General features: G+C 45.3%; 1 protein-coding gene across 6 annotated transcripts; it reads left to right on the forward strand.

The window, feature by feature from the left end:
* The first annotated feature begins 733 nt into the window (after nt 1-733).
* MRNIP (MRN complex interacting protein) lies at nt 734-19,091 on the forward strand. Of its 6 annotated transcripts, none has more exons than XM_082622999.1 (8): nt 734-1,093; nt 3,389-3,660; nt 9,622-9,710; nt 13,638-13,713; nt 14,928-15,085; nt 16,619-16,706; nt 16,982-17,083; nt 18,434-19,091. In XM_082622999.1, exons 2-8 carry the CDS (start codon nt 3,616-3,618, stop codon nt 18,920-18,922), a joined length of 1,047 nt encoding a protein of 348 aa, XP_082479125.1. In that variant the 5' UTR covers nt 734-1,093; nt 3,389-3,615; the 3' UTR covers nt 18,923-19,091. The 6 variants fall into 6 exon arrangements, with proteins under 6 accessions (XP_082479125.1, XP_082479127.1, XP_082479123.1 ...); XM_082623001.1 differs by having other exon boundaries at nt 737-1,093; nt 3,389-3,448; XM_082622996.1 differs by lacking the exon at nt 734-1,093 and adding an exon at nt 1,135-1,314 and having other exon boundaries at nt 3,389-3,448.
* The last annotated feature ends 1 nt before the right edge of the window (nt 19,092 follows it).

Raw genomic sequence — 19,092 nt, forward strand, 5'->3', positions numbered from 1 at the left:
TGCTGTAGAAGTTGTGGTTTGGGGGGTGATGAGAGAGTCTGGTCACCCTTTGTTTGCATATTCAGTCTCAAACATAATTTTTTAATTTGCTTTTTTTCTAATATACGCTATTGTGCAAAATTTGGAAAATATTAAAAGTTTTAAGCCATTTATAACCCTTGCCCGCGCACGTCTGGTCTCACCTATAACTGCTGTTATGGACACTTTGTAACCTCCTTGCTTCCCAAGAACACACGTGCCAGCATTTTCACTCCAAACTCTTTGTAATGGACCGGCATAATGTTCCACTCTTTCGAATACTTATTTCCATTTTTTCCTGTTATACTTCCGTTAACACTACTGCATAAACAATAAATCTGCGTGATTCAGATTATTAGGAGATAACTGCCAGATTGTTTTTCCCTTTTACCGTTCTATCAGCATCCTTGTCAGGATTGGGCGTTTTTAATTTTCTTTTAACAAGATTATTTATGTTGTCAGGCACGTGGGAATGTCTTGGCAGGTTGGCGTTAAGGTGAGGTTGGGACATGAGGGGTGCAATATTTTTCCTCTATGCCCAGGCTGGGACTTGGGCTCCACCTTTTAGAGCGGGTCTTCGGGACTGCAGTAAGGACTGGTTTCTTTTTCAACCGCCAGGCGTCTCCGTTTCCCTCTCCGAGAAGCGTAGGGTTGGTGAACTGCCTATCTTCCCAGGATTCTCGGTGCTCCGGCTCAAACGTTAACTAACCACCTCTGACCAGAGGTCCTGAAAATTCCTACCGTGGGCCCCAGGGAGTGGGCCCGAGCAGGGAGGCGCCCTCCGGCTCCCTCTCCCCGACTTGAAGAAGCAGAAGAAACTGTACCAGCAAAGGCCGGACCCCCAGCGGCGGCTGGAGACCCAGCCCTTGCAACTTCAATCTTCCCAGGGAGCCCGGCGGAAACGCTGGTTGAGATAGAGACGGGAACTGCTTCGGGCTGAGACAGACAACCAGTGACCTGACTGACGCAAACCCCAAACAACGCCCGACTCGGCAGCAGAGATACGGCCCGAGTCCTGAGGTCGCCCGGGGTCCCAGCTGACCGCCGACTAACGCTGAGCTTTCCGGTGGCCCAGGTGCGCACTAGGGGCGAAGCTCGAGTGGGCCGGAGCGCAGGGAACACGCTCTCCAGGGGCGGTGCCTGAGGCCAGAGGGGCCCGAGTGCCGGAAGTGGGCGGAGCCAGGGCGGACAGAGTAGCGCGGCGCACGCGCGGCGGCGACGGCGGTCGCAATGGCGCCTCCTCAGCGTGTTCGGGTGTTGCGGTGCTCCTGCTGCCGTCTCTTCCAGGCGCACCAGGTGGGGCCTCCCTCTCCTCAGAGCACGGGGATGGCGGGCAGGACGAGGTGGGGTCGCGGGGGCCAGACCTCCTCCCCCAGGCGTGGGCGCCGTCTCGTGCGGTTGCGGGGTGTGTCTGGGTCCAGGACAAATGACCGTGTCTGTCCTGTCCAATAAAACTAGGTTTTATTGATGCCGCTTCTGCATAACGTTGTTCTGGGCTTTTTTCGTTTTTTGCTTGGTGGTTGTAAGATTCGCAGAAACCAGCCAATGGTTTCTGCCGAGGCGGCCTCGTGAACTCTCTCTGGCGGGTGGTCGGGCACACCAGGTTGAGGGTAGAGGACAGCCTCCTCTGTGCAGAGCCTAGCCCCCAAAATGGCTCTTTCATTTAAATACAGGGAAATGATAGTTTTAAAAACTGAAGCACGACTGGGCACCCCTGCCGACACACTCTTTGGCTCTGCCCGTAGTGAGGGACTCGACGCCTCCTCAGAGTGTAAATAATCTCGCGCCTTTAAACCGGATAATCGAAGTTTCTAAAACGTAATGCTTCCCTGACTCAAAACGTAAAATAGGGGATGTCACTTAACCTGTTCTTTCCTGAATCACGTTCTGTCTCCCTGCTTGGTGCTGTCAAGGTTGTCATTGTATCCGCTTCTGGTAGTCCCCTGCTAATCTGCTGTGCCCTGAAGAAGGGTAGCATCAAATTGCATACGAAATGTATGTACAAACATACACAACGTATGTTTACAAGCCAGGAAGAGGCTGGGTATGCACCTGAAAGTTCGCTGTGACTTTGTAAGGGTCATTTTAGGGGCTTAGAAACTTTTTACTTATTTCATTTTTTTGGTTCTAGGAGTTGAGAATAAATGGGAATCATTTCCACTTTTAAATTATTATATATATAATGTAGTTCGTGTTCTCATGGGCATTTTCAACTCTGAAAAGTGATTTGAAAGCAAGTGGGAAATGAGGGTTAACAGTTTAATTCCAAGTCGGCTGTGTATCAGGCAGTTTCACACATCTCATTTAATTTCAACAGCCTCTGAATTCTGTATCTTCATTCCCCAGAGCCAGCCAGTTACTGTGTGTCCTTCCAGACCTTTTATTATTTTTTTAATGCATTTCTTACTTGCATATGTACCTGTAGAAGATACACAGTATTTTTATGGTGTTTGAAGGTAGATGCTGAGAAGTAGAATCTTAGGATATACCCACTTAAATTTGTAATAGATGCTGCTTGTCCTCCTTAGAATCCTTTTAGGTACTTCCCCAAAAGCCCTGATGGTTTTTGTATTACGATCATATTAATCATGTTAATTTTTATGAATCAACTGAGACATCTTTGTGATGTCAAGCATGGCATTTCATTCCATCTCTTAAAAAATTTTTGGTGCCCCTTGATAACATTTTCTTTGTTGCCTTTACAAATGGATTTATTTCTTTAATTATCTCTTCTAAGTAGATGTTTGCTTATAAGCTATATTAATTTTTGAAGATATATTAATTTTCTACCTAGCCCCTATATTAAATTGTCTTACTAGTTTTAGTAGTTTTTCATTTAGTTATCTTGGGTTTTAAAGAAATAAATCATATCATCCATAAATAAGGATAGTATTTTTTTTCTTTCCATTTTCATACCTCTTGCTATGTTCTCTTTTCCAATTCCATCAGTTACTACATCCAGAAAAAAATGATAAATAATAGTGCAGATCCTTGACTTGTTCTTGACTTTCATGGGAATGCTGATGGTGATTCTGCAGCTTTAGAGCTGGATGTAAGGCATTTTATTATGTTAAGAGAGAATCCATCTAGTCAGATTTATCAAGAATTGAAATATCATGGAATTTTTTTTTGAGAACCACAGATAGTAGAGATCTAATTTGATTTTGTTTCATATGGATAGCCAGTTTCCCAGAACCACTTATTAAATAGTCTCTTCTTTCTTCACCTGTATAATATACTAAATTTTCACACATGTGTTGGTTTGTTTCTGGACTCTTTATTCTTTTCCACTGATCTCTTTATTATTTCTGATCCAGTTCCACCTGTTTCAAATAATTACTTTAGGTATAATTCTGAAATTTCATTGTAGGTGAAAAAGAGTCTCAAATGGACATGCAAAGCTTGTGGAGAGAAGCAGTCATTTTTGCGGGTGAGTCCCAAGCAGCAGAGTGTCTAATACCCATACCAGGAAGCAGGTGGGACCCAGCCCTGCAGAAGCATATTTCTCATGGAACCCAGTGTTCCATTATTGGCTCAAGTTCGTTGGATATAGCGCTCCTGCTCCCTAAGATCATCTTCCTTCAGGAAGCGAAATGAATGGAGCAGTGCCTGGAAAGTTACCTGCCTTTTTTTATTCAGTCAGTAAGTATTTACTGAGTGGCTTCTGTATGCAAGCATGGGACACAAGGGAAGGTAAGACCATGTTGTTATTGCCTTCACCAATCTGCTCTTGGGGAACAGGATGAGAAACTTAAAACACACACACGTAATTTAAAACTAGACTGAGCAAAATTAGAGGAAAGTACAGGGGTCTGTAAGAAGATAACTGAGTAATCAGACCTAACTGGGGATGGGCAGGGGTGTGAGAGGGGGCAGGCAGGGTGTGAAGGTAGTCAGGAGATGAAAGAGCATGTGGACTGAAGGGAGCATGTTGTAACTGCTCTTATTAGCCCAATTCTTTCACCCAGCATCACAGTTCTTTTCAAGTCCATACTTACTGACCCACTTGATCTCTCATATCACAGGGTCCTCACTGAGCCCCTTGTTCACTTGCTCCAGCCCTTGATGCCACCTCTCCAGCCTCATCTCATCATTCTCCTCCTTCAGCCATAGGGGCTTTTCCTTCTGACCTTGAAACAATCCAAATCTGCTTCCCTCTTAGGGCCTTTGTGCTCACTGTTGGGGCTTCCCCTAGTTAATCTCATTACCCTGATCAGAAATATAGGCGAGTGTGTTTATGTGAGTATTGTCTATCTGAGACTGTAAATTTCATGGGAACAGAGGCTTTGCCTATCTTACTTATATACCCTCTTTAAAAAAATTGAAGTATAGTTGATTTACAATATTATGTTAGTATCAGGTGTATAGCAAAGTGATTCAGTTATACATATTTTTTCTTATTCTTTTCCATTATAGTTTATTATAAGAAATTGAATGTAGTTCCCTGTGCTATACAGTAAATCCTTGTTGTTTATCTATTTTATACAGTGTGTATCTGTTAATCCCATACTCCTAATTTATTCCTCTCCCCCTCTTCCCCTTTTGGTAACCATAAGTTTATTTTCTATGTCTGCATGTTTCTGTTTTGTAAATAAATTCACTTGTATTATTTTTTTAGATTCCACATATAAGTGATATCATATAATACTTGTCTTTGTCTGACTTGCTTCACTTAATGTGATACACTCTAGGTCCATCCATGTTGTTGCAAATGGCAATATTTCATTCTTTTTTATGGCTGAATAATATTCCATTATATGTGTGTGTGTGTGTGTATGTGTGTGTGTGTGTGTCTGTATACACACACACACATACATACACCCCATATATTCTTTATCCATTCATCTGTTGATGGACAGTTATATACCCTTTTTTGTATGTTTTGCTGATATACTCTTGGCACCTAGCACAGTGCCTGTCACAGTCAGTGCTTGCTCAAGTAATGTTTGTTGAATGAGTAAGTGACAAACCCAACATTGTTGGGCATTTAGGTTGATTTTAGTTTTCATTGTTATGAACAACTCTGCAATGAAGCTTCTTACAAATACCTCTTTCTTCACTTGACCAATTATTTCCTTAGGACGAATTCCTAGAAGTTAAATCAGAGGAATTCTTTTGACCAAGGTTCTTTCAGTCGCAAATAATAGGAAAAAAACACTTCAGCAAAATTTAAAATGTACTGGCAAGGTAATGGGGTATCTTGGGGGGATCCAAGGAAGGAGCTTCATCCTTGACCCCTTGAAGAACCAACCCCAAGAACTGAAAAGCTGCCAACGACACAAGCATCATCTTTTCCCTCCCTTCTCCTCCCTTCACCCAGTTTCTCCCTATACCTTCCTCCCTCTCTCGCTATCTCCTCTCCTTCCCTTCCTCTCTGTTCCCAGTTCACAGTAACATACTCCACTCACAGACCACAGAATCTCATTTCAAACCAACTGGAATAGCTGAGTCCCAATTATAAACTCCTGGGAGAAACAATCTGATTGACCTGGATGATTCAGATGTCCACCGCTGGTCCAGTCAGTTGGGATGGGTGGGAGTGGGGACAATTTGGTCATCTGTCAGTAAGTGTAGCTGCTGAGGCCTACCTTGAGACTGGGTCTCAGAAGGCAGGGGCTGGCTCATAGCTTGTGACTGCTGCTTGTTTTAGATGTCAGCATGTATTTCTGAATTCCTGAGGAAGCTTTGCCTTCCTCTCAGCACCCCCATGCTTGTGCAGTGGTATATGGCTTATGACTGACTAGGCCACAGTAACAAACAGACACCAAAATTGTGGCTTAACGCAATAGAAGTTGTTTCTCTTGCTCTTGTAACACTCCTGGGAGAGATTGAGATCAGCAGGGCAGCTGTCCTTGGTAGGGTCATCCGGGGACCCAGGCACCTGTAATCTTGAGGTTCTGTTATTCCCTGAGGCTTGTCTCCCACTGCCTCTTGCCCCTCAAAGGAGCAAGATCAGGGAGGAGCTACCCAGGAAGGATCTGGAAGTGGCTTACATTCCACTGGGAAGAACCTAGTCTCATGGCCACACCTGACTGCAAGGAAGACTGGAAAATGTAGTCTAGTCTGCTCCCAGATGAGGGGAGAATGCATTTCAGTATTCAGGCAGCATTCTCTGCTATGCAGGAGAGCATACACCCTACCAGTTATGCCAGACGTAAGTTGTCAGTCATTTTAGAATTTTGTTTTTCAATTTATTTTGTTGACGTATAGTTGAATTACAATGTTGTGCTAATTTCTGTTGCACAGCAAAGTGATTCAGTTTTTTATATACATATACGTGTGTGTGTGTGTGTGTATACACACACACACACACACATACACATCCTTTTTCATATTTTTTTCCATTATGGTTTATCACAGAATATTGAATGTCGTTCCCTATGCTATATAGTAGGGCCTTGTTGCTTATCCATTCTATATATAATAGTTTGCATCGCTAATCCCAAACTCCCAATCCATCCCTCCCCCAACCCACTCCCTCTTGGCAGCCATAGTCAGTTATCAGTCTTTTTAAAGTTTGCCTTTCCCCTCTCCAGTTCCTTTCCTCCCATTCTCACTTGAACTTTCCCCAAACGGGATCTCACCCCCCACCAGTCCGCTAAAATTGCTCATGTCAAAGTCAGCAGTGGTCTCTGTGTTGCTAAAAATAATGGTTGGTTCTCAGTCCTCAAGTGACTTGACTTATTGGTGGCATTTGTCAGAGTTGGTTACTTCCTCCTCCTTGAAGCATTGTCTTCATCTGGACTTGTCGTCATCCTGCTCCTGGTTTTCCTCCTGTCTTCCTGGCTGTGTTTCCACCCTCGTTGCTAGTTTTTTCCCATCTCCTCGTCTTCTAAACCTTAGAGTACTCTGGTTCTCAGCTTTTTGACCTCTTGTTTAGCTACACTCATTCCCTTGGTCATCTGAGATGAGACAATCTAACAATTCTCAAATGTCCATCTCAGACCCCAGACCTGCCCCTGAACTTGGGTATGCTTCCGACCACTTACCGCTCTGCTGGATATCTAAGAGGCATCCCAAACCTGTATCCCGAAACGAAGCCCTCACCTTACCCTCACCAACCTGCTCTTCCCACAGTCATCCCCAACTCTTAAGTGCCAAGTCCCTCTTTCTAGTTGTTTGGGCTACAAACCTTGAACTCATCCCTGATTCCTCTTTTCCTTTTACACTCTTCATCTGATGCATCAGCACACTTTGCCGGCCCCGCCTTCAGGATGTACCCAGGCTGTGCCCACTTGCCACCGCCGTGGTCTGAGTTGCCTCAGTATTTGCTACGGCCTCCTGACTGGTCACCTGCTCCTGCCGGACAGTCTCAGCACCACAGCTGCAGGGTCCTACTGAGACACATGCAAGATCACGTCAGACCGTCCAGATCAGAGCAACGTTCATGCTCCTACAGGCAGGGCCAGGTTGGGGCATGGCGCTGTGTGAAATGAAACTGGGGGGCCCCTTTTCAAAAGCAGAAAAAAAAAACCCTGCTACTAAAGGTACTAGAGGGCCTCCCTGGTGGCGCAGTGGTTGGGAGTCCGCCTGCCGATGCAGGGGACGCGGGTTCGTGCCCCGGTCCGGGAGGATCCCATATGCCGCGGAGCGGCTGGGCCCGTGAGCCATGGCTGCTGGGCCTGCGCGTCCGGAGCCTGTGCTCCACGGCGGGAGGGGCCACAACAGTGAGAGGCCCGCGTACCGCAGGAAAAAAAAAAAAAAAAAGGTACTAGAATATTAAGCTTTTCCTTTGTTTCATGGTCTCCTGACTTTTCCTGATGCCTTTTATTTACTAGTTTTAAAATTTACTATTTAATATCTTCCTGTGTAAAGAAAAACTAACATTTAAAATTGTGCAACACCATTTATATTGTGCAACACCGGTTATAAATGCAAAGAGCATTTAGTACATACGTGGAAGATATGCAGAGTAATATAAGAGCATTTGGTGTATACGTAGAATCATCAGAATTGCACAATTTTTATTTTGTAGCTCATACGTGCCTACATGTTTCATTCCTACCAGAACAGTGGAGATGTTGCAGAAAATTAACTATTTTTACTTCACTGCTTGATACATGCACATTCCACCCATACTCTCAACCTTTAGCTCACTGATGAGTAAGGAAGTACTGAGAGGAAAAGGAACTGGGAAAGATTGCCCTATCTTTCCCTTTTTTTCCCTGTGTTATTATTTTCAGCATAGGCTATTCTAGGGAGGTAACAGGAGTAAGAAAAGATATGACACGTTTCCTTGGTTGTTCATGTTTTTTAGAATACCCTTGCCTCCTTTCTGCAACTGAAGCAAGTTCTGATTCCAGTGGAAAGCCTGGCCTCTCAGGCTGAGGTTGCCCCCCATGTACTTTGGTTGTGCTTTACTTTGTGTTGCTGTAAAGAAAGTTCTAATGAGGAAAAAAATAAGTAGTAAATGTTCTCTTTTGGGGGAAAAAAAAAAGACTTGTACACACCGTCTGAACTTGGAGTCTCACTGAACTCCCACACCTTGTGAGTTCACTGCAATTCTGTGCTCCTCAGTCATCAGGCATGCTGTATGCAAAAGGAGTGACAAGAAACAGTGGACACATTTGGTGTCCACGACTCGCAAGCATGCTTCATTATCTTATCAGACTTACACAAGTTCACACAAGTTCAAAGATTATTAAGAATTTCAAGATGGAGACAGCAGAGCAGATCTCATGCCTATAAGGCTGACTGCCTGTAACGGGGCCCACACTCTCAAACCTCCTCTCCCACCATCTTCCCCCTAGACCATTCAGCTCCAGCCACTTGGCCTCCTCACCGTTCCTCCAAAATGCCAGGCTCAGGGTCTTTGCACTCCTTTCCGTTTCATTGCTTCTGCTGAATGTTCTTCCCCCAGCTATCTACGTGGCTTGTTTCCGCCTATCTTCCTATTTTGGGCTCAGATGTCACCCTCTCAGTGGTCCACTCCTTGACTTCTTGATCACACATCTAAAATTGTCTACTGTGTCCCCACTCTGCCCCAGCCCGCTTCATTGCCTTACTTTCCTCAGAAGCACTTCTCACCATCTGATGGCCATATGGTGACTTATGTGCTTATTATCTGTCTCTTCTCGCTACAGTGTGAGCTCCATGATGACAGTAGTGTTTGTCCATTCCTGTATTGTGTTGTCCTTACCTAGGTCAGGGCCTGGCACATAATAGGTGCTTAATAAATATTTACTGAACAAATGAGTGACTGCTAAGTGAAAAAATGTATCTCATCTAGTTCATATTCTTTTGATCGTGAGTGAGTGAGGTGTATCACTTCATATGTTTATTGGCAATTTGCGTTACTTCTCTTCTGAATTCCTTATGTTCATTAACCAATTTGTGTGGGATTTGGGGTTGAGTTTGGCTTTGATATATAAAGTTCAGGGTGATGGTGGGCAGCCAGATAGACTGAAACTATTAGTCCCTGAGACTGTTAGTTTGTAAATCACTGCAGAAACAGCAGTCATTGTTTGGGTTCCTGCATGGTGCTTTGGGCCTTGCGAGGTACAGTTTTACCCTCCCGGGGCTGCAGCTCTAATGGATCTATTTCTCAGCATTCTGTCATCACTTTTTAAACTTGATATTTTTGTTTGTTTGTTTGTTTCTCAGGCTTACGGTGAGGGCTCTGGTGCTGACTGTAGACACCATGTCCAAAAATTAAATCTGCTGCAGGGACAGATTTCAGAGATGTCACTCAGGTATAGTAATTTGAGGGAGGCATGGTTATCTTGCCCTGTTTTTATCTTGAGTGGATGGTGGAAGTCTATGATGGAGAAATCCCTTAGAGTTCCATGTCTTACAATACGGCAATTAGATATTGAACAGTCTTCCCACTGAAATTAATTTAAAATGCCAGCCACAATATTTTAAATGCACTGAAGAGATGACAAGAAGGTAAGTAACCATCAGAAGCCAAAAATGAAGCAAAAGCCAAAATCCAGAGAATAAGCAGCTGGGCTGCTGAGGCGACTGAAACCTGTTGCCCTTCAGCTTCCGTGCATCTGGGAGGGAAGCAGGAGACAAAGACAAAGCCGAGGGTCTGTTCACTGTGGGAAGGTCCAGAGGAGACCACCACATAAAGCTGAGTCCCCAAAGGACTACACCCTCAGCATACAAATGAACTAGAAATGCACTCCCTCCATAGCAGGGACCCAGCCTGTGTTGACCTTGGCACTGACTGAAGAAGAGAAATACTGCTCCAGGATTTTATAAGCACAAGGAATCTGTCACATGGCCTTTAAGCCTTTTACACATGATGTGTGAAAAGTCTCAAGCTGAGAACTTATTTTTAAATTGTCCCAGGAAGCAGAGGTAAATGCAGCTCCTTTTTGGAGCAATACATCTTCAACCCAGGTATCAAAGAATTCCCACATATAAAGTTCCAAGGAGCATATACCCAAAGTTAAAAATCATTTAATTTACTTAAGGAAGTATGTCACCATGAGCAAAAGACAGCAGAAATGACAGAAAAGTCAGACCCCAAAAGAGTTCAGAATACATAATATTTCATGTTTAATATATTTAATGAAATTAAAAGAGGGGGGTTGCTAATATGAGGAGCAAGAGACTTTAAAAAATAACCAGTTTTTTTAAAAAAACAACCAAAAAGTTTGTAGAAATGAAAACTATAGTCATTGAAATTAAAAGTTTAGTGGACCATTAAACAGATCAAGTGCAACTGAAGAGAGAATTAGTGAAATGGAAGATCAATCTGAAGAAATTAATCACAGTGCAGCACAGAAAGACAAAAACATAAGTTCAGAGACATGAAGGCTACAGAGAAGAGTTCCAGCAGGAGATAATAAAGAGAAGGGGACAAAGGCAATATTAGCAGGGAAATGAACAGAACATTTTCCAGAATCAAAGGGCTTAGATTCAGGAAACACAGTAAATCCCAAACTAGATGAAAACATTGTGTATGTAGGAAATCCTAATGAGCCTATCTATACAAAAGCTACTAGAACTACTAAGTTAATTTAGCAAGATTACAAGGATACATGGTCGACATACAAAACTAAATTTTATTTTTATATAAATGTAGTGAACAGTTGGAAAATAATTTTTAAAATCAAATACCATTTATAATACCATCAAAAAATAAAATACATAGGGATAAACATAACCCAAAAATGTGCAAGAAATTTTCAGTAAAAAATACAAAACATTGCTGAGAGAAATTAAAGAAGATCTAAATGAAGAAATACGACATGTTCATGGATTGGAAAACTCAATATTGTTAAGATGTCATTTCGTCCTAAATTGATCTGTAGAGTCTGCCATTAGGTTCCAATCAAAATTCCAGCAGTTTTGTTTTTTTAAGAAATTGACAAACCGATCCTAAAATTTATATAGAAATGCAATTGCCAAAACAATTCTGATAAAGAACAAAACTGGAGGACTTCTACAGCCTGATTCACTATAGATTCACTATAACACTATAGCAATCAAGATGACAGTGTGATTTTGGTGAAAGAGTAGACATATAGATAACATCAGAAGGCAAATGAAGGGACTTCCCTGGTGGTCCAGTGGTAAAGAATCCGCCTTATGCAGGGGACATGGGTTCGATCCCTGGTCAGGGAACTAAGATCCCACATGCCGCAGGACAGCTGAGCCTGCACACCACAACTACTGAGCTCACACGACTCAACTAGAGAGCCTGTGTGCTGCAAACTACAGAGCCCACATGCTCTTGAATCCGCGTGCCACAGCTAGAGAAGAGAAAACCCGCACACCACAACTAGAAGCCCACGTGCCACAACTGAGACCTGACACAGCCAAAAATAAATAAAATAAATAGATTCGATGAAGGATGAAAAAAAAGGCAAGTGAATAAACAAATAGTGGTATTTTCATACAATAGAATACTACTCAGCAACAAAAACAACATGGGCAAACCTCAAAAACATTGCTAAGTGAAAGAAATCAGACACAAAAGATCACATACTGTAGGGATGAGTGGTATTCTGGGGAGGGGGAATCACCTACAAAGGCATATAAGGGAACTTTGGGATGATGACAATTTTCTATATCTTGCTAATTATATCTCAATAAATTTTTTTTCTATGTCTTGATGGGAGTAATAGGTTCAAAGATAAAATTTACCAAACTCATCTAACTGTACACTTAAACTGGTACATTTTAGTGTATATTAATTATAAATTATACCTCAATAAGTTAATTTTAAAAGACACAAAAAATCTGCCCTTAGACACACCAACATAATGAAATTGCAGAACATGGAAGACAAAGGGAAGAGTTGAAAAGTAGCTGGAGAGAAGAGAGATCACCTACACAAGAACAGTAGACACCCAGCTTCTCAGGGGTAACATTAGAAGCGAGAAGACAGACCATTACCTTCATATTGCTGAGAGGTGTTCTGTAGTTGATGGAGTTGAGTTCCTGAATCACAGTACGGTGAGCAGAGTTCTGGCTAGTAGCTGCTAGGACACTGCTCACCTGGACATTGGAGTATCGACCATGTGGCACGGTAGGCAGTTCATACGCATAATCTTTTTTTTTTTTTTCTTCGGTACGCAGGCCTCTCACTGTTGTGGCCTCTCCCGTTGCGGAGCACAGGCTCCAGACGCGGAGGCCCAGCGGCCATGGCTCACGGGCCCAGCCGCTCCGCGGCATGTGGGATCTTCCCGGACCAGGGCACGAACCCGTGTCCCCTGCATCAGCAGGCGGACTCTCAACCACTGCGCCACCAGGGAAGCCCCATATGCGTAATCTTATTTCATCTTCCTCATCCCCCTGTGAGGATAATTGGCTTCTGTTTACAGATGAAAACACTGAGGTAGAGGTGCTCACGTTTGGTAGAGTTGGGGCTCTCATTGTAGTTCTCTAGAGAGAGCTCCAATCTGATTGTGTGATGTAACAACCCTGTCTGACATGGGTGGATGTGGCTTTGGCGCTAACCTTCAGTCCTTGCACTATGAATGTTTTCACTGGCCATCCAGCCTTACTGCAGGCTGCAAAGGTTCCAGCTCCTCACTCTGCTTTATGTGGTAAAAGAGCCCTGCTGTCCCTGGGAGGCTGGATGAAGTCACTAGGACACATCAAGCTCAGTAAAATGCCTTCTCCTGTAGTGGTTGAGATATAATACAACTGTAAGGACACTCATATGACGCTGTGCAATGGGGACATCTCCATTGCTGATGGGAGGGACTCTGTGCTATGCGTTCAGCTGACATTAGTCTCTGTTCAGGCACTGAGCAGGGCACATGCACATGTATTGTCTCATTTATCTTCACAGTGACCCTTGCAATATTATCCCCATTTGTAAATACGGAAACTGGGATACAGTGATAATATCCAGAATCACACTGTCAGTGACAGCCAGTCATTGGCAAAGCCATGATGCAAACTCTGGTCTCTGGGTTAAGAGTGCCACTTCTGCCCTGTGTCACTTTTCCTCTTGTTCCAAGTAACAGATGGTCCCTCTGCCTTCTGAACTGCTGGAAGATTACCAAATCACATCGAAACAACACAGATAAGTTCTAAGTTCCCCTAAACCGGCTTTGATATCCACGTCAAGTCCGTGCATCTCGCCATTGCCATCTTCATTGTCCTTCATCTTCCTGGTCATTTTACAAAGGACAACTGTTCAATCTTTCCCTAAGGTCTCTGGAAGAATCCATAAATGCCGACGAGGAGGAAAATGCACGTCCTCGGCAGGCTGTGCCTGCAAGCCTGCAGGTAAGCCAGCAGCGCCATCTCGGCCCAGGTGCCTGAGCCGGCTCTGTCACAGGGGGGTCCCATTTGTTCATTCATTCCTCATTTCTTCAGCAAATGCTTGTTGATGTCACCGAATGATGAGCACTTGGCTTAAAGCTACAGGGAACACAAGAATGAATACACCTTTCCCTTTCACGTGTGTGGAGACAGCAGTGTGAAATAATGACAATACTGTGAAAAGAGCCTTTCCTTCTGGCTGCTTGGTGAACTCTTCTGCACTCAGCTTGAACTTCACCTCCTTGTGCTTCTCCCCTCGTCCCACAGCACTCTCAGCACACTTGTGGTAGGCAAGGCATGCTGTTGTAAAGTGCCTGGGTTTCCATGTTCCCACAGCAGGGCTTACATCCAGTTGTTCATTCCCAGGGCCTGGTTCAAGTAGGTACTCAATCAGTGTTTGGATGGGCAGTGCATGTAAGAGTTGGAGTGACTGAGTAGGTGACGCCATGGGTACGCAGAACACTGTGTCCTGCCAGGGACGGGGACTGGGAACAACTGACAGGCTTCCTGGCAGAGTCCCACCTCTGCTCACAGAATCACACTGGCAACGCCCACTGTCCAGGTCCTGTTCATATTTTTATTACATCAATAAATAGGGGGGATGCTCGTAAGCACACTAACACATCAGCTCTTGCATATTTGGGTCTGTACTTCCAGTTTCTTTACTTACAGACAATCTTTCATCATTCCTTCTGTAAGAAACACTTGTTTGCATCCTGGAGTTTTCACTTACATGATATCTTCTATGTTGCTATATAGCTTTCAATTCTTTTCATTTCTAAAAAGTACCTGCAGAATATAGTAGATATGGCAATATTTATTCCCTTATTGGGCATTTAGGATGTTCGCAAACTTTTGCTACTATAAATATTTGCTATTATTTGTAACACTTTGAGCATCTTTATGCCTTTGTCTTCATTTGGAACTACTGGGCCAGGGAGTGTGGACATTTGCAAAGTTCTTGGTAAAGTTCTTGTGACCTGCAGCTTTCCCGAAGTGTGTGCCAGTGTGCTCCATTCAAGATATCTGTCCCCCGTTACCTTCCAATCAAATTCCTTTCCTGGTGATGGTGTAGACACGGGTCCTGAGGCCCTTAGGCCTCAGAGTTGCACTGGAGATTTTCAGTAAAGGTGTCTGCTTTCCAACTCTGAGAATAAACTTACTTCCCAATCCTGTAGGAAAAACTCCAGCCCTCAAAGAACCGCTGGCTGAAGTATCTGGAAAGGGACTCCAAAGAACTGCAGCTGGAAGAAGGAGGAGTGTGTTTCAACAGACAGCCCTCATCCAACAGAGAGAAGCCAGACCCTCCCTTCAGTACAGGCCTGCCTAGAAAAAGGTGCCAAGCTAGTAGCTAATCCAGCCCTCACCCATGCCCACCTCGCTGACCTACAGTTGGGGGGACTGACGAGCAGCTTCCTGTGGTCAGCAGGAAGCCTGAGGGATGTGAGCCAGCAGGCGCCATCACTGCAGGCCCTCTGGCGTGGCCAGGCACCAGGTGCAGCCAGTGCAGAGGTGAGGGCTAGGCAGGATTCCAGTGGGGGCGTCTTTTATGATGCTCACTTAATTCTGAACATCTAGACTGCACTGATCTCAGGGAAGAACTTAAGGGCAAGGTTGAGAAAGTGAACTGGGGCCAGAGAAACCGACAGGCCTGGGAACCTTTAGCTGAGAGCAGGAATGACCTGACTTTCACGGGTCTCTTCTCCAGTCTTAATCTGCATTTCAGTGAGTTTTTTTTTTTTTTTTTTAAGATTTATTTATTTATTTTATTTATTTTTGGCTGCATCGGGTCTTAGTTGCAGCACTCAGGATCTTCACTGAGGCATGAGGGATCTTTCGTTGTGGCACCCAGGCCCTTCATTGTGGTGCACGGGCTTCTCTCTAGTTGTGGCATGTGGGCTTTCTCTTCTTTATTTGCAGCGCGCAGGTTTTCTCTCTGTAGTTGTGGCGCGCAGGCTCCAGGTTGTGTGGCCTCGGTAGTTGTGTGCGGGTTCCAGAGCGCGTGGGCTCTGTAGTTTGGGGCGTGTGAGCTCAGTACTTGTGGCGTGCGGGCCTACTTGCCCCATGGCACACGGGGTCCTAATTCCCATGTCCCCTGCATTGGCAGGCGAATTCTTTACTGCTGGACCACCAGGGAAGTCCCTCAGTGCGTTTTCTTTTTTTTTTTTTTTTTTTTGCGGTACACGGGCCTCTCACTGCTGTGGCCTCTCCCGTCGCGGAGCACAGGCTCCGGATGCACAGGCTCAGCGGCCATGGCTCACGGGCCCAGCCACTCCGCGGCATATGGGATCCTCCCAGACGGGGGCACGAACCCGTATCCCCTGCATCGGCAGGCGGACTCCCAACCACTGCGCCACCAGGGAGGCCCCCTCAGTGCGTTTTCTGAGAGACTGCCTCATCTAGATTAGGATGGCTCTTCCAGGGCAGATGCTATTGGGAGGTAGATTCCAGTTCAGAATAAGAACTTTCTAGCAACTACAAGCTATAGACCAGAGAAATGGACTGCCTTAGATGTCATTAGGCAACCTGTTGGCAGTGGGGCAGAAGCTGAGCAGCCAGTGGGTTAGCTATAAGGGATGGCAAGGTTCCTACCTGTGCTAGGTGTCAGACCAGGTGACCACCAAGTCAGACTGAGGGCCACTGTTCAATGGTAGAACTGGGTCCTTTTTTTAAAAATTTTTATTGAAGTATAGTTGATTTACAATTTGGTGTTAGTTTCAGGTGTACAGCAAAGTGATTCCGTTTTATATATATATATATATATATATATATACACATTTATATATGTATATATATATTCTTTTTGAGATGTTTTTCCATTGTAATTACAAGAAAGACTGGATTCTTGACAGCACTTTCCCTCTGCCAGGAAATGGAGCCAGAGCACAGTCCAGCCTCCATGCAGCCCTAATGTCCAGGACACCAGAAACTGTGAGGTCACCTTGAAGTCCCTGAAGGTCAGTGATTGAGGACAGTGTCCCAGTGTCCACTAAGCAGATGCAGGATTTTTAACTTGTTTTGTGGACAAATTAAAGTATCAGACTTACACCCCCTAAAAGCCCAGCTTCCCACGTGGGTGTCTTGTTTTCTGTGTCTTAAGCCAACTCCTTTCTCTGGCCTGCACTGTTTCCCTGCCACGCTCCTCCTGTCACTGATGTTAACTCGGGGTCAAAAGGGCAGCTTGATGCCTTGGAGGCAATCAAGGTTGACCAGTAGGGCTTTTCTGCATCAGGACCGTTCCCTTCATTCTGCATGGAGTACCGGGTCTTTGTCAGACTGTTCAGCTTGGGACCTGCCCTGGGTTTCTGAGGAACTGTCACCTTCATTTATCCAGGTGGGTTCTTGTGCATTTGAGGCACTCTCTTCACCTAGGACCTGCTCTTGTTCCTGGTCCTTCAAACCTAGCAGACCTTCCAGGCTGCAGAATGCAGGTTTTGCTTTATGCCACAGGCACCCAGGCAGAGGAACTCTGCCAGGCATTTGTCACTGCCACGCCCCAGCATAGGCCAGGGTCGTCCTGGCCAGCTTCAGACAGTAGTGGAGTGCGCCCGTCCAAAGCCAAGAGGCAGCGGTCCAACTCTGGTGTTGCTACTAACTAGCTATGTGGCCCCCAGGTGAGGATGTGGCCCTGAATCTCCAAACTATAGAATAATGAGTGTGACAGTCACTGCTGTACCAGTCCCAGGGCTAAACATTTTTCATGCACTAATTCTCACCACAAGCCTGTTTTGTTTTGAAGGTGAGGCACTGAGGCTGGTGAAGGTTCAGTCGAGGTCACAGCACGTCAGTGGCAGAGCTGGCAGTCTTGAATCACTCACAACTGCCCACAGCCTCTTCCATACTGCCTGGGGGTGGTGATGCAGGGTCCCTCCTGTCATTGCTTTCAAATTCCTTTGTAGGCAGTGAAACCCAATTTTCTTTTCTTTTTTTTTTTGAATTTTAGAATTTTACTTTTTCATACAGCAGGTTCTTATTAGTCATCCATTTTATACACATCGGTGTATACATGTCAATCCCAATCGCCGAATTCATCACACCACCACCCCACCCCCCGCCACTGTGTCTATACATTTGTTCTCTGTATCTGTGTCTCTATTTCTGCCCTGCAAACCGGTTCATCTGTACCATTTTTCTAGGAGTGAAACCCAATTTTCAATGCATCCTCGTTTTCTGAGGTAGAAGGGAGAAGCCAGGCCTCTGTCACTGTCATATCCCCTGGGGTATTCTGTGCAGCCACTTCTACAGCTTCAAAACCCTGAACATGGTTCTAGAGAGACCTTCCCAGCTGCCTGGCAATGAGCACATGGTCTTTCCAGGTGGTCTCTAGGGCCCTTCCTGCTCGAACCCCTCAGGCACTCCCTCACCTGACGCTAAGGTCCCCATGACATCCCCTGATCACATGAGAACATCTTCCTTTTTTGGGAAGCCTGGTCATGGTATTGGGCAGAGGATTTGGAGTGACGGAGAGGGCATTTATTTGCTATGCTTTGCTAAACCTCAAAATCAAGGCATGTCCCTAGCCTGCCAGACTACAGAATAGTAGACAGCAGAGCAGAAAGTGTCAGCGCCCAGAGGTACAGTCAAGGACTAGTACAGGCACAGGACCTCCTCTCCTTGTCCCTTGAGCCTGCTGGGCATTCTTCTGAATGGAGAACAGGGCCATCATCTTGTGTTTCCACCTCAGGACCACACTGGCCTGACAGGGAAGGTCAAAGAAGGAAGCAGTCATGAGGACTGGGACACCAGGGAGCTCGTCGTTCCTCGGGGGGAACCACCGTGTCCTGCCCAGCACGTCAGGACCGTGTCTCCTAAGTGGGAACAATTTCTTCTGCCACTTGGAAACAGCTCACATTTGGACACGGAGCCCCTGACCCCCCTGCAAAGAGGCCCCAGGCCAGCCCGGGCAACACGGACTGAGCAGGGGACCCCCAGGACCCAGACCCCAAGGGAAGGAGTCCTCTGCAGGACCCTTGGTGCACTCCAGCCTCCTCAGGCTACACACACTCCCACGCCTGAGCCCAAGAGGCTCTGTGGAAAGACCCCCGAGCAGTCAGGGGGCACAGGCCCTTGGGCAGAGGGTGGGCCCTCGGTCAAAGGGATGCAGGAGCCTTCTTCACTCGTGCGACTGTGTGACCTCTTTAAAACCGGAGAGGACTTTGATGACGATCTGTGAATTGAAACTAACGTGTTACTAATGCAGACATATTTGTTAAGTGAGCCCTTCTCCACCTGATCTCTGTGCCACTGGAAACAGGGCTCCCCAAGTTGCTTTTAAATAGTAGGACTAAGGATGACTTACGGGAACTACCAAGAACCAACAATAAACATGACTATCAAACAGAT

The sequence above is a fragment of the Mesoplodon mirus genome (genome assembly GCF_964341445.2).
Source record: "Mesoplodon mirus genome assembly, chromosome: 5".
NCBI lineage: Eukaryota > Metazoa > Chordata > Mammalia > Artiodactyla > Ziphiidae > Mesoplodon > Mesoplodon mirus.

Bases quoted from the DNA above. Each gene is read 5' to 3' on its own strand.
- MRNIP (XM_082622996.1), top strand. From the start codon at position 1,249: ATGGCGCCTCCTCAGCGTGTTCGGGTGTTGCGGTGCTCCTGCTGCCGT. The intron at 16,707-16,981 runs GTCAGTGATTGA...TTTCTGCATCAG, and splicing joins TCACCTTGAAGTCCCTGAAG to GACCGTTCCCTTCATTCTGC. The intron at 17,084-18,433 runs GTGGGTTCTTGT...TTTCCACCTCAG, and splicing joins TGTCACCTTCATTTATCCAG to GACCACACTGGCCTGACAGG.